Source organism: Vigna angularis, chromosome 8 (genome assembly GCF_016808095.1).
Source record: "Vigna angularis cultivar LongXiaoDou No.4 chromosome 8, ASM1680809v1, whole genome shotgun sequence".
NCBI lineage: Eukaryota > Viridiplantae > Streptophyta > Magnoliopsida > Fabales > Fabaceae > Vigna > Vigna angularis.
In genome coordinates, this window is record NC_068977.1 from 11389245 (window position 1) to 11403185 (window position 13941).

The 13941-nt window shown below is 31.3% G+C and overlaps 1 protein-coding gene across 2 annotated transcripts; it reads right to left on the reverse strand.

The window, feature by feature from the left end:
- Positions 1-3558: 3558 nt before the first annotated feature.
- LOC108343887 (uncharacterized) lies at positions 3559-12333 on the reverse strand. 2 transcript variants are annotated; one of them, XM_017582319.1, is made up of 11 exons: positions 12080-12333; positions 10833-11021; positions 10636-10721; positions 10260-10344; positions 7072-7150; positions 6794-6924; positions 6613-6699; positions 6358-6476; positions 5874-6004; positions 4632-4745; positions 3559-3916 (listed from the first exon to the last, which is right to left on the reverse strand). In XM_017582319.1, the coding sequence occupies exons 2-10, from the start codon at positions 10983-10985 to the stop codon at positions 4633-4635; spliced, it is 984 nt and encodes a 327-aa protein (XP_017437808.1). In that variant the 5' UTR covers positions 10986-11021; positions 12080-12333; the 3' UTR covers positions 3559-3916; position 4632. The 2 variants fall into 2 exon arrangements, with proteins under 2 accessions (XP_017437808.1, XP_017437807.1); XM_017582318.1 differs by having other exon boundaries at positions 10833-11025.
- Between the last annotated feature and the right edge of the window lie 1608 nt (positions 12334-13941).

Consider the following 13941-nt stretch of genomic DNA (forward strand, 5'->3'; position numbering starts at 1 on the left):
AGTATTCAATGTTAGCATTGAAAACAAAATCAACTTTAAAAATGACCAGTGACATTGTTATAAATAATTTTACAATTTAGACGTCGAAAATTCCAAAATTATGAGGTCATATGCTTAATTGACATCGAAAGTTCTACGTCCATTAACATTGGAATTAAACTTTCTAGATGTTATATGGTTGCATGAATCATGTCAACTTGCATAAAAATGACCTTTGGGTTGTCTAGTAAGCAATTACACGTCGGAATAGGTAAATTCTAACGTTATATGTCCTTCGAATTTTGTGAAAACTTTAAGACAATTGAAGGGAAGTTGTAGGAATTTACTACTATAATATGTCGAAAGCCCTCCAAAGACCTATAAGATGTTAGAATTACTTTGTTTCTGATGTCATATGTCCGGTAAAAATTTGTAAAACATAACACACTAATAAGTGTGAAAAATATTTATTATTCATGCTTATTAATACTCTCAAATTTGTATTTATTCATGAGTTATGTGTTTTCCTCATAGAAAGATGTAATATTTTCTTCTTTTGTTATGTTGTTAGGTAAGTTTGTTGTTAGGTCAATGTATAGAAAAATAAAGAATCATTGAGAATGAGAGTTTGTTGCTAGGATCTTCTCTCTCATCCACAGCTAGTTCACTTAGCTAAGAAGAAGGACACTTGCTCAACAAGTAGAGTGCCTCGCTCAGCAAGTGGAATTAGTTAATAGTGAAGTAGTTGAGTTCTCGCCCATCGAATGCATACATGCTCGCTCAGCAAGTTATGTAATTCTGGGAGTGATAAATTAGTCGAGAAAGAAAGAAATAATGGCAGTTCTGGTTGTGGAAGCATGTAGAAACTCAAGGAAATTTTCAAAGATTACTTCAAGGCATAAGACGTCGTTCTTCCATAAATTTTCATCAAACTTGTATGTTATAGATGATTAGGAGTAGCTAATTTCATTTTTCATTGGGATTAGATGTAGTAAACTCAAATGATGTAATTCTCCTATGCAATACAATCTTTTTTCATTCTTATGTTTTATCTAAATTTTTATGAAATGATGGAATGTCATAAATGAAATGTGCTTAATCATTGGAAAATGAATTAAAACATAAACATAGATAAAGAAATCAAGAGAGTTGGTTTTAGGAATAGTTTTAATCTCGTTGTCATTCTTAACATCTAAATTTAATGCAAATTATATGTTAAATGAACTAAGAAATTATTGATTGGGCATATAAGTTTAGAACTAGTTCTTAAAGAATTAGAACTAGTATACCTTGATGTGAATGTTTAAATAAAATAGTAATATGTTGTATAGAGTTTTATCATCATGTGATTCATGAAACTCAATTCCAATGAAGTTTCATCTTTGTCTTAATTAAATTTTCTAAATTTTTTGTGTTGTTACAATTTGTTTTTTTACTAATGAATTCAATCATCATCGTTATCCAAGCTGAAGTTGATAAAAAAACACATTATTAGACAAACAAATACAAATCCTGTGGAAAACAGTACTTGGAAACTTTTCGTATACCACTTGTAACAAATTGGAACACTACTCAACAAACATTAGAATATCCATAAATAATTTATGAAAATAAAATCACTTTTTAAAACCTTTTAATTTCCAAACTCAATAAACCCACTTGTCAAAATTTTATTCAAATCTATCATTTAAACATAAGAATTCCATAAAAGAATTCAAAATTAAACATAAAATGTAGGCATAAATATACACTCATCACACATTTTTCAAGAGATCTTTTATGTTGATGAGGCGTTGTGAGATCTTCTTCAAAGATTGAACAAGGTTATAATTCCACAAGCACAAAATAAGCATTGATTAAAGTTTTACATGTATTATAAAGTGTTTAAGGCTTGCATTTGTCAAATGAAGTATACAATAAAAAAACTCTAAGTACTAAGTATACTCGCTTGCATTTATATAAGTAAAAGCTTATCAGGCGATGCATGTGCATAACACTAACATCTATCAAACAAAGCATATTTTAAATAACACTTGCATCTTTGTAGTCATGCAACTTATGCTTCATGGCTAGATCGGATGTTTTGCATATGACATTATCTAATAAAACATAAAATTATGTTTTATACATAATTGCTTAGGAACACATTCAAAACCAAACATAGGATTTGTTGAACTTGGATGTAGCATAAAAAACAAAGGAACACAATCATAAGTTTTCTTTTACTAATCAAGCAAAAACATTGGTAGACATTCATCATTTTAGAAATAAATAATTTTTGTAAATAATGAAGGAGGAATACAAACTATTTTTTTTTTCTAAAAAAAGGTTGTTAAATGTTTTCTTTTACTTCCTATTTATATTGATCCCAATATATTAATAAGATTATCATTTTTCCTGTAAAGTTCTTTCAAATGTGTGAATGAATTTTATTCAATTAGGACATTGCATGGATAAAATATCTAAACTAGTTTTAAATAAATAATGAAGTACACAACAAAACACTAAAGGCAGATGAATAGTGTTCTCAAAATTCTTTCGTAAAGCAACATCTAATGATTTGTAATAAGAGTATACAAAAGTGCACTTTGTTTAGACATTAAGTTTATAGGTAAATAAACGTTCGGATGATGATGAAATTTCAAAAAACTTTATAAAAGCTTTAAAGAAACGTAATAAAGTGTAATTTTTATACTAATTCTCTCAATATAAACTACGTTTTAAAAACTCTTAAAGAATTCTACTATATTATAAGGAGTTTGATCCACACTTGATTGCAAATATTATTACCCTACAATTTTTAAGGTGATAAATTTTTTTATACGAAAAGAAATCAAGGTAGAGGAAGCAAAAAAAACCACAATTTAACGTAATTGAAACTTTTTATCTTCCATGTCAGCATCTCACTGTTTTTTATCTCTTACCATAGAAAAAAAAATACATTGTATTCTAACGATTTAAAAAAAATGCATTATATTCTAACGATTTAAAAAAGTATTTATTTTAAAAGTTTAAAAACCAAAATATGTCAAAGTTAATCAAAATTTAAAAACTAAAAACATATTTAATCTATTTTAAACTTATATAATAAAATATTATAAAATAAATAAAATATCATTTAATAAAAATTACAAAATAGGTATAAATGACTTTATTAAAACATCAATTTACTCATTTATATTAATTTTTATTTGTTATGCATTATTTTTATAATATTGGATTATATTAGTTTATCATTTTCTTCTAGATGTAAAGTTTTTACTTTTAATTAATATTGTCATAATTTATTAAATTTAAATTTAAATATTATTTGTTTGATTTTATCTTCTATATATACTTTGGATGTTAGCGTCTAGTACAATGATATTTTATTATAGATTTTAGTGTTATAAAATTATGATACTATATTTAGTAAATATTATTTACAAACTTTTTTATTAATACCGGTTTAACCGCAGTCGAACTATTAACTAATGTTTTTACCACTGATTTGGTCTTAAAAACATTGATAACTCTGATCCATCATCATACAAATATTGTAATTGGGTATCATAAGATATACCTCTGAGGAAATAAAGAGAAAGAAAAAGAGTGGAAATAATATACAGGGAAAAACCAACAGATTGGCAGATTCATAATTTCATTACAAAGTGTGGTTAGCTGATTTGGATGATTTGATTATAACAAGATTCAAAGAACATCTACCAGGACCAGGAACAATGATGCTGCTTTTTTCATGGTGGAAAATTACTCCTAAACTACACAATAAACTAGCAGACTAGTAATGATCTTTGTAGGTCAAAATTGGTTCTCAAACCAACAAAGATAAGATCAATCATCAAGAATTTGGTGTGTAGCAAACTAGATGCTGGAGCTTCCAAAAAGTGGTGTTCAACAAAATACATCTTCACAACATATAACATCTTGTCTGCAAAAACTAGTTCACAACAAAATGATACTATGGGTCAACAGAGTCCATACTTTTGTGAACCAATACTGAACACATACTAAACCAAGACACCTTGAGATAAACAGAGACAATGTTATTAAATCTTTCTTCCAAACACTCTTTTATTGGTTTAAATTAACTACGATCTACCAAAATCAAGAGTCATTGAATGAAACCTAGGACCCACCAAAATTGAAGGTTTTCAATCAATTTCAACCAATAACATAGAAAGTATTTCAAAGAGATTGGAAACCACAAATTTTGGTTGTTCTCACTTCCTGTTTAATGACTGTTGTGCTGATTTTATAGTTTTCAATAAATTTCAACCAATAGTGAAGTAATAGTATATTAAATAAATTGTGGTAGAAAGTGTGCTGCTAACACTCTTCTATACCAGTTTGTATCATGCAATTTTCTCGTTCTCTATCAATTCTTAATATTCCTACTTATATCCCTATATATTTTTAGATGTTCATATGATTATTGTTCACATTGAACATTAAACAGACAACAGATATTACAAAAACTGGTAATCAGCCTCGCACCATGTAAGAATCAGTATCAACTCATCATAAAAAATTGCTGTCAATCGAATTAAGAAGAAGGTCGACATAGATATGCACCCCACTCACACATGGACCAAACAAACAATTGGCAATAAATTCATATTTAATAATAAGTTGAAGGAATAAATTACACATACATCAAGTAGGCAGGGGTGACATCTGGATTGGATCATCAAATTCTCTAATTGATGAATCTGAATTTTTAACGGAATCTTTTCTACTGAGCTCCAATGAAGTTGCTTCGTGTATCCCTACATAATTCAATTGCATTGAGCATTTAAGATTAACTACTAAAAGAGAAAAACAAAAACAAGAAAGCCATAAAATTTATATTCCGATGAAATCAGGTTATTACTATTAAGAGAAGGCAATGAAAAAACCAACATATATATGTTTCATTTAAATTCCAGGGGATGAAACAAATGTATAAGGAATCTGAGAAGCCGAGTTTTATATAAAGAAGTTAGGGTCAGTTTGATTTCCTTCTCACCTTTTGGTTTCCACGAAAGTTTGCTAAATAATTTAATACTACTTGGCAATAAATTTCTTGTCCAAAATTTATTAAGTTTTGAAAATTGCATCAAAGAGTTGGGAGATGTTTTCTCTTAGCAGTCCTAGCTCAAGAATCGGTCATCAGGAGTGGTGTTGCATATGGTGAGTAATATGCTGTCTGTGGGTGTCTATTTACTTTTTTTCTTCAAACTCAAAACAGTTTTCGAAACAGAAATCAAACACAGCCTTTAAACTTTGCTTTAATATAACTTACTTCTTTTCTTTCCGAATGAACTTCGTAAGAAAAGCAAATTGAAAACACTAACATTTATCAATTTTGTCATGTTTGTTTATTTTAGAAAAACATTTTATCAGACAGAAGAGACAGAATAAGTAAAATAAGGGAATGGGTAATATTTCCTCTAAAACTAAGGAAAAAACAACAGAAGAAAATGGAAAGATAAAAACTAAGAATGCAGCAGGGCTGCTGGATCTATCTCCAAGTTAGACCCTTGAAACAGTCATGGACAGTGGCTAAAAAATCACCTTGGTCATGAGTAAGCTATAAGCACTATACATCATCAAGTAGTTTTACTAAAAGTGAGAGAACTTGAAACCTGTTAGATGTTTCCCATTCAATTTATCATATTTCTGTTATTAAAGCTATTAGATGTAACAGGTTTATGCCCATCTCCTTGTATTTTCCTTTTATAAATAAATAACACTGTGTGCAACCCTAATATATAAAAAATAAATTAAAAATAAAATATGAATAGTTGGAAAGGTTTGACAAAGAATTATCATCTACAAGTTCAGTTCAGCAAACAATCCATGAAAAGAAAAATTTTAAGAGAACATTAATATTCAAAATGAACTGCTAAACATACCAAAACCTAATATTAAGCAGCAAATTGTGAATCCTGCAAGAGAAAAATCCATCTTGTACACATTCTCCATTATGATGATGCATGCACTAGCTGCTGCTAAATGCCTTGGTGAGGAGAAAACCATATGCAATCTACAAAGGAGATTATGAGCTAATTCAAAACATCAAAATCCAAATATAATTCAGAGCATACCAGATCAACTTTGAATTTAAAATGAAGTTTTTCATTGTCATTTAATGAAGACAGATAGATGTCAACTAATTTCTACACAAGGATTATAATTTCATAAAACTAAAAATTGAATAATACTTTCCCATGGCAATTGGGCGAATATTACTGCTGGGATGCCATTACTTAATAGCTATTTTATAGAACCTTCTCTGACAATCTAAAGAGCATATGAAACGCAATTTCAAAATGCATAAACATCCTAGTACTCTAGTAGCCTTTACTTATGGCAAGATTATCATCATTCATGACATACCTCTCCTCTGCAATACTGTCAGCATAGAATATCACAATGTTTCCAAACAAAATAGTGCTGAAGAAGGCCCAAGCAGAGAATGGCAACTTTTTATTGTTATCAGATTCGGATGATGAGCCCTGAAGGACCCAAAAGAGAAGTGAGAAACAATTGCCAAATGTCAAACAAGCCAAAATCTCAAACAATACAAGAATTCCATAGAAGACATAACCATATCTAATATAGAGCTTAAAGTGAAAATTACATAGAACTCACTATGATCATGTCCCACATGGCAATGGGAAACATAAAACATGTTGCAGAAGCAATAGTTAAGCCATGGAGCCGCCTTTTAAGTTGATTCTGAAAGGAAAAAAATGTTCTGGGTTATGGAAACACACAAAGAACCACGCACCAAACACAAAGTATGAAGGGCTAATTACATAAATGTTACCACCTTGATTGAAACACGCCGAGCAATGACTCTCCTCAGTGCAGATAGAATACCAGCAATTATAGGTATTAACATTAACTTCAGGCCCAAAACTGGTTCAGTCTGAGACTCAGAACTATCTCGATCTTCCCAAGGTAAATTCTTGTTAAGTTTACAACATTTATGGAAAATATGAAAAGTATGAAAAAGTTGACAGAGAAGACAGAATAAATAGAATAAAAGATATTTTAGAAGAAAACTTTGTGAATTTAAGATAAAAATAACAGTCTGAGTGAGGATATAGAATGGAGAATACGTTGCAGTAGCCCATCCTTCTGATAGCAGGTATAAAGATGCCAGCATGGCAACTAGGCCACCTATCTGGTTCAAAATAAGAAAGTATACACTGGATAAGAGACAATCCTAATATCTCAAACTCTTTTTTCAAACACATTAATCACAACCAACAACACAAATCAAATTGTTTCACATATAATAGTACAACCTGGGCTTAGATCATAGTAGTCAGTAGTGATCCATAAGTAGCTGAGTATAGCACCCTAGGCTTATCAGCTATGAAGCACAAATACGGATACGACACGGACAGGGATGTGGTTAAATTGAAAAAATATAGACAGACAAGGCAATATATATATATATATATATATATATATATATATATATATATATATATATATATATATATATAATTTATAGAAATAAAAAAATGAGCCAATTCTTTTACAATATTTTGGTTTGGAAACTACGTATATTAACTAATCATCTCGATTCCTACCTTTTTTTTATTAAAAAAGTGCAGTTTTACATAAATTTGTAAAAGATTGAGGTCAATTTCAGTATTTTCACTCAACCCTAATGAAGTTAATAGATTTGTTGGTTTAACCATTATCAAATCTTCTATAAGCTCACAGATAAATATTTACAATAATTTTCCAAGTTTTAACTTCTTTTTATTGTGATTAATACTGGTTGATGTCTGTCTGTCTTACTTCATTTCACCTCTCTTTCCTTACCCCCCAAGCTCACGCCACTCACTTTCTTGCACCATTAACAACAATCTCTCAATTTCCCCACTAAAATCTAATCTGAGTTTCATTCTTGAGAGGAAAAAGTTTCAGACATTGCAGGATTCGGCTTGTTCCACTGCTGTAATGGGCAAGGTCACACTGGGAGTTGTCATTGTCTGTGTCCAGTGTGTCTCTACAGCATGTCAAAGAATCTGACCGTGTCATCTCCGGCATGTCAGAGGGCATGATCATGTCTGGCCCAACACACTGTATCCGATGCAGTGTCATACGTGTGTAGGTAGCATGTACCACGGGAGTCTAACACAGAAGCCCCATTGTTATGGTGTGCCTGAGCTTCATAGCTTACAAGGGATTCACAATATGGAGCGGTAATAGCATAAATTCATATCTATAGGGGCAATACCATGATAGGCTTCCAACACCCCTTTTTCACTCATGTGATCTTGTCTAGGGACTTTTTGTGGGTAAAATTGTGATTTATTCACCAATTTTTAATGCACTTTTTAGCAAGAAACAAAATAGGATTTAAAACCCTTCATCCTAAACCAATCCTCAAAAAGTTATATTTTGACCTCTGTTCCTTCGTACTTGGACTACTTTCTTATCAAGTTCGATTTTGTCTTCTTTACTTAAACTTCCCCATTCACATTCTACTTATTTTCATCTAATCTATGTCCTTTTTCTATTAAATTCACCCTCATCAATCATTTTATTACATTCTTATTGTCCTAAAATAATGGCGACTATGTAAAATGAGACATTTTATTTATCATGAATTTCTTTAATTTTCGGTTTTCATTTTGCTTTGCATACTAGCAGTAAAAACCATGTAGTTTGCATTATAATAACATCTCACTTCCCACCATAACTATGGCTTATATATTTTAATATTATTTTATCAGAGAAGTAGATGAAACAATTTGATATAGATTTTTACCAAAAAACAAATGTTGTTTTCTACTAGAGAGAAAGGAAAGGACAACAGGGGCTGATCCTCCAAAACAGATATATTAGAGTTCTATTAAAGAGCAGTAGTTCTCAACTGCATCTGCTTGATAGTTTATTATTCTTATTAGTATAGTTATTATTAACATCTGTCAGTTACAATATGCCAGGTGTCAGTAGCAGTTTGTAACTACCTATTCACTTTATAAATTCTTTATTTTACCTCTCATTCAGAAAATAAAAGATTCAATTTGTTTCTCTCTTTGCTCACTTTCTCTCTAAATAGTTTCTAAAGGTTTTCTACTGATCCTACCTAAATCCACTGAAAAACGGCACTAAAAGAGATTTTGTTGTCAGCAAAGTTTGTCAATTTGTGGCAAATATTCCTTGAGTCTCCGTGGGTAGCAGTAAAAAGAATTCTAAGATTCTTACAAAGATCGATGCATCATGAGCTTCATCTAAAACCAGTTACTTCAAACACACCTTTTTGTGTTTAGGGTCTTTGTGACATTGACTGGTATCAAATCCAGATGACCATAGATCAAACTCAGGTGTATATACTTAGGTCCAAATTTAATCTCTTGGTGGTCCAGAAAACAGCAGGTGGTTGCCAGGTCAAGTACTGAAGCAGAATATAGAAGTCTAGCTCAAGCCACAGCTAATATTTTCTAGATTTCAGACTTGCTGAAATTTTGTGGATTCAGACTTTGTTAACTGAGCTGACTGCTCCTTTTACTTCTCCTATTGTGTTTTAAGAAAATCAGCAGTTGAGCTTGCTCACAATCCTACTCATATAAGAATCAAGTATATGGAAATTGATATCTTTTCTGTTCAAGAAAGAGTAAGCCAAGCAACTTCTAGTTCAACATATTTCAGTTCTTGATCAATGGGCAGATGCTTTGACCATATTTCTATATCCTATATGTGTTCTATTTCTCATTCAGAAAAAAAAAATTCAGTTTCTTTCTCTCTTGCTTTCTTTAACAGTTTCTAAAGGTTCTTATTGCACCTATATTGATGATGATTGTGAGTGTAAAATGTGTAAATTTCTTTAATTTTCAATTATCATTTTTTCTTTTGGAGTTACTTGCATTAAAAATATTGTATTCTCTTGCTTTCTCTAACAGTTTCTAAAGGTTCTTGCCCCTATATTTATGATGATTGTGAGTGTAAAATATGTAAATTTCTTTAATTTTCAATTATCATTGTTTCTTTTTGAGTTATTTACATTAAAAAATTTGTATGAGAAGAATACAATGTTTTTCCTATTGAGTATTACAACACTCAGTTCCTATTTATAGGAATTGGTACCTCAGTTAAAGACCTATACCAAACTAACCCACCGACATGTTATAACAGATTTATCAATTCAGATAAAGTAGAGAAGAGAAATATTGCAAAAACGTTGTTGTAGAATAGGTATTTAAATAGATTAGAGAACGTGTGGTGTAACTTGTATGGTATACCTAACAACGTCAGTATCTGAAAAGGGTTACCTTTTTCCACATATGAGCTCTCCTACCATATAACACTGCAGAAAGTACTCCAAGAACCGCACCAGAATACTCGGCCAATATTGCTCTAAATTAATAAGAATAAGAATAATTACATTGAGATTATGTAAGTTATAACCATAAAAATAATGTTCTCATCAAAATTAAAGCACCATTAACACTCAATACTAACATGATCAAGAACTGGCTATAAAATGGTATGATAACATCAATGATTCAATTGGACATGGACTATGACAATTGGAAATCAGTGATTACTGAGCATCAGCCATGACGTGATACAACTCAGCAATTAAGACTGGGCACTTGACATATTAAAGTTATCAACTGAAATTTTCTTTCAGAATATAAAACCAACCTAGCTGGTCCACATGATTTCAGTCCCTTTCCCCATAAGACCAGATACAGTGCTGTTATACCACCATTTATTATAGAAGGAACAACCTGAAAAGACAAACGGTACTAGTAAGGAATGTTCTTTCATGATAACCTTTATATGAAATTCAATGCGTTTTTTTAGAGTATTTATTTGCAGTGATTTGAAATTAAATTCACCTGCGTATTAGAAAGAGGCCTGCCCCTCCAAGGCTTCTGCAAAATCAAAAATAGGATGGACGCTGGGGCCAGGCAGGCAAACAGAAAAAGAACAACAGAAGCACCAGTCTGTTCAATGTAGCGGTACATGGAGTATATAGACCATATCCTCATGAAATTCGCAAGAATATGGATTATCTGCAAGGGTGTCTGTCTACAAATTGAAATGTACAATCAGCCCAGTAAGAGCAAATGAAGTTAACAGTTCCAACACACAACCTTCGTCTCTTAATAATAAATTATGTAACCAAACATTAACCAGTTTGGTATAGTAGAATGTCACTGAGAAATTGTTATGCAAATCCACTAAAAGCAGAATGCCACAACACGTAATCAATAAAACAGTATAATCAACTATCACAAAAGCTTAAGTTAATAAGTACTGTCACATGAATGCTTTTGTATTAAACCTCTAATAATACCCTTCATGCAAGATCTCTTAGCACTTAAAGCTTCGATAATACATGTACCTACCTTTGGCTCGTATTACAATTCAACTTTTTAGTTAGACAAACAGGAACAATAACGATCATGCTCTAGACCAATTGATCCTAAAGCTTCTGATGCATTATCATAACTATCTCGAAAGCTTAAACAACTAGGTGAAGACAAAAGAGAATTTTATATTGCTTCTTTAACACACGCTAATGGATTAAACTTAAGATACTACTTTCTCTATATAGATCGCACATATCATCCACTGAAAACAATCCTGGTCGAGCTCGGTAGAACCACTACAGGAGGCAGATTCTCCCTCCAAGTATGCAGTAAATATTTGGCAAAAGATTATTTCTTGAAAATAATTCTTATTTCTCAAAAAATTCTCTCAGAAAGAAAATAAGATGAACCGACTATTTCTTCAAAATAAGCTGAACCAAGTTAGAGATTAAAGTGCAACCATTGAGAGTATTGTCTTTGCTCTAGTACTAACTTCAATTTTTCCCTCTACACAGATACTCCACCGCAAAATAAGCAATGTTTGCGGTAACTATCAAAAAGAAGGCCAATAGGCTTCAATCCAGTTCCTAAAACAGTTGCACATTGAGAAACAGTAAAACATTGCCACATTTCAATGCTCGTAGCCACTCTCCCAATTGAACAGCAAACAAATATCCTCAGAATCAAAGACATTCAAAAAGAAAAGAACAAAAGTGGAGCACACCCAGAAATGATTTTGGCTGAATTTTCAGAAAAGGAGGAAAATTTACCTGAAATGATGAGGTGGGTTGCCCCGATCCTCTGAGACGCGGTTCGGGGACATCATTGTTGTGGAAAGCACTTGGAGAGAAAAAAAAATGGGATGGGGAAAGTGAAGAGTGTTAGGATTCAAATCGAAGTGATCGTAGCGTGGCTCAAATCACGAACACAAATCCATGGCTGGTTTCTTCGATCGGACACAACAAGAGGGTCATGCTTTCTCTTCTTCCTCGAGTTTCAGTACTTAGTCCTTTGCGTCCGATCATATGGGCTCTGGGTAAAATATTTGGGCCCTTGTTTCAATTTGTTTATTTTTAAAAAACAAATAAATAAATTATTTATTCCTTAATCACTGAAATTTAAAATAATTCTTTTTTTCAACTTTCATCAATATATATTTATATATATATATATATATATATATTTCATATTTGTTTTTTAAATTTATTCTTTAATAAAAAAATAAATTAAAATAATTATTTTATCATCTTTAAAATTTAACCTTATTTTTAAATTGATTATTTTTTAAAACTTAACTACTTTTTAATTATAAAATTATCTATAAAATAAATAAAAGTTATTTATAATAAATTTATAAAAATTATTTATATTTAATTTCATAATTATAATAATAACATAATTTACCGTTTTGAATCATTTTTGTGATAAAGTATACCTACTCTGAGTTAGATGACATTACTATAATAAGAAGGTAGAAATGTTTTGGTCTTGACTTTTAAGCATGCAATGCAACTATGATAATTTTTTTGAACATTTTTTTCATGTGAAGCCAATAGAATTTCTATCGAAGAATGTTTAGAGTCTTATCAACTTTAAAGTGGCTTATGAAACTTCCCTCGTGTGACTCATTGATGAAGAATTTCCTGTGGAACCCTTGAGGCACACACAATTTTTCCTCTTTGAAAAAATATCCCTTAGACGCACAGAACCCCTCTTGTGACTTCTTTTGGCAACTTTCAAAGATATGGAGGAAAAGAAATCATCTTGTGCATACAACACTCCCATATGATCAAATCCAAGAATTTGAAATCCAAGTTTTGAGAAAAGGTTCTGTCTCCTAGAAAGTGTGTTGACCACAACATTTGTTCTTCCCTTCTTATATTTGATCACATAAGGGAATTGTTTAAGGTATTCCATCCACCTATCATCCCTCTTATTCAACTTGTGTTGTCTCCTAAAAAATTTAAGTGACTCATGGTCACTATGTACGACAAACTCTTTGGAAAGTAGGTAGTGCTTCCAAGTTTATAAGGACCTCACAAAGGCATACAACTCATTGTCATATCTAAGGTACTTTATAGTGGCACCATGGAGTTTTTCACTAAAATAAGCAATATAGTGCCCCTCTTGTAACAAGACTTCACCTATTCCAACATCATTTTCCTCACATTCTATCTCAAATGTTTTTGAAAAGTTTGGAAGAACTAAAATGGATGCATTGGTGAGTTTTTCTTTGAATTGCCTGAAAGCCAACTCTTATCTCTTTTCCCACTCAAACTTGAATCTTTTTTCACAAACTCATTAAGTGGTGAAGTTATGCTCGAGAAGTTAGACACAAATCTCCTATAAAAAGAAGCTAACACATGAAAGCTCCTAACTTCTCCTACATTTTGGGGAGTTGGCCACTCTTGAATGACCTTGACCTTGGTGGGATTAACATGAACTCCATGCTTGTTGACTATGAATCCTAGGAATATCACATTATCCTCACAAAAAGTGCACTTCTCTTTGTTGGAAAATAAGTGGTTGTCTCTCAAAGTGGTAAGCACTACATGCAAATGTCCTAGATGACCATGAAGGTTATTGCTATACACTAGGATGTCATCAAAATATACAACCACAAACTTCTCAA

Coding starts and splice junctions, on each gene's coding strand:
- LOC108343887 (XM_017582318.1), bottom strand. CDS start 12,135: ATGATGTCCCCGAACCGCGTCTCAGAGGATCGGGGCAACCCACCTCAT. Junction 11,026..12,079: donor AACCCACCTCATCATTTCAG/GTAAATTTTCCT, acceptor TTCAATTTGTAG/ACAGACACCCTTGCAGATAA. Junction 7,151..10,259: donor GAGCTCATATGTGGAAAAAG/GTAACCCTTTTC, acceptor ATTTTGAACCAG/ATAGGTGGCCTAGTTGCCAT.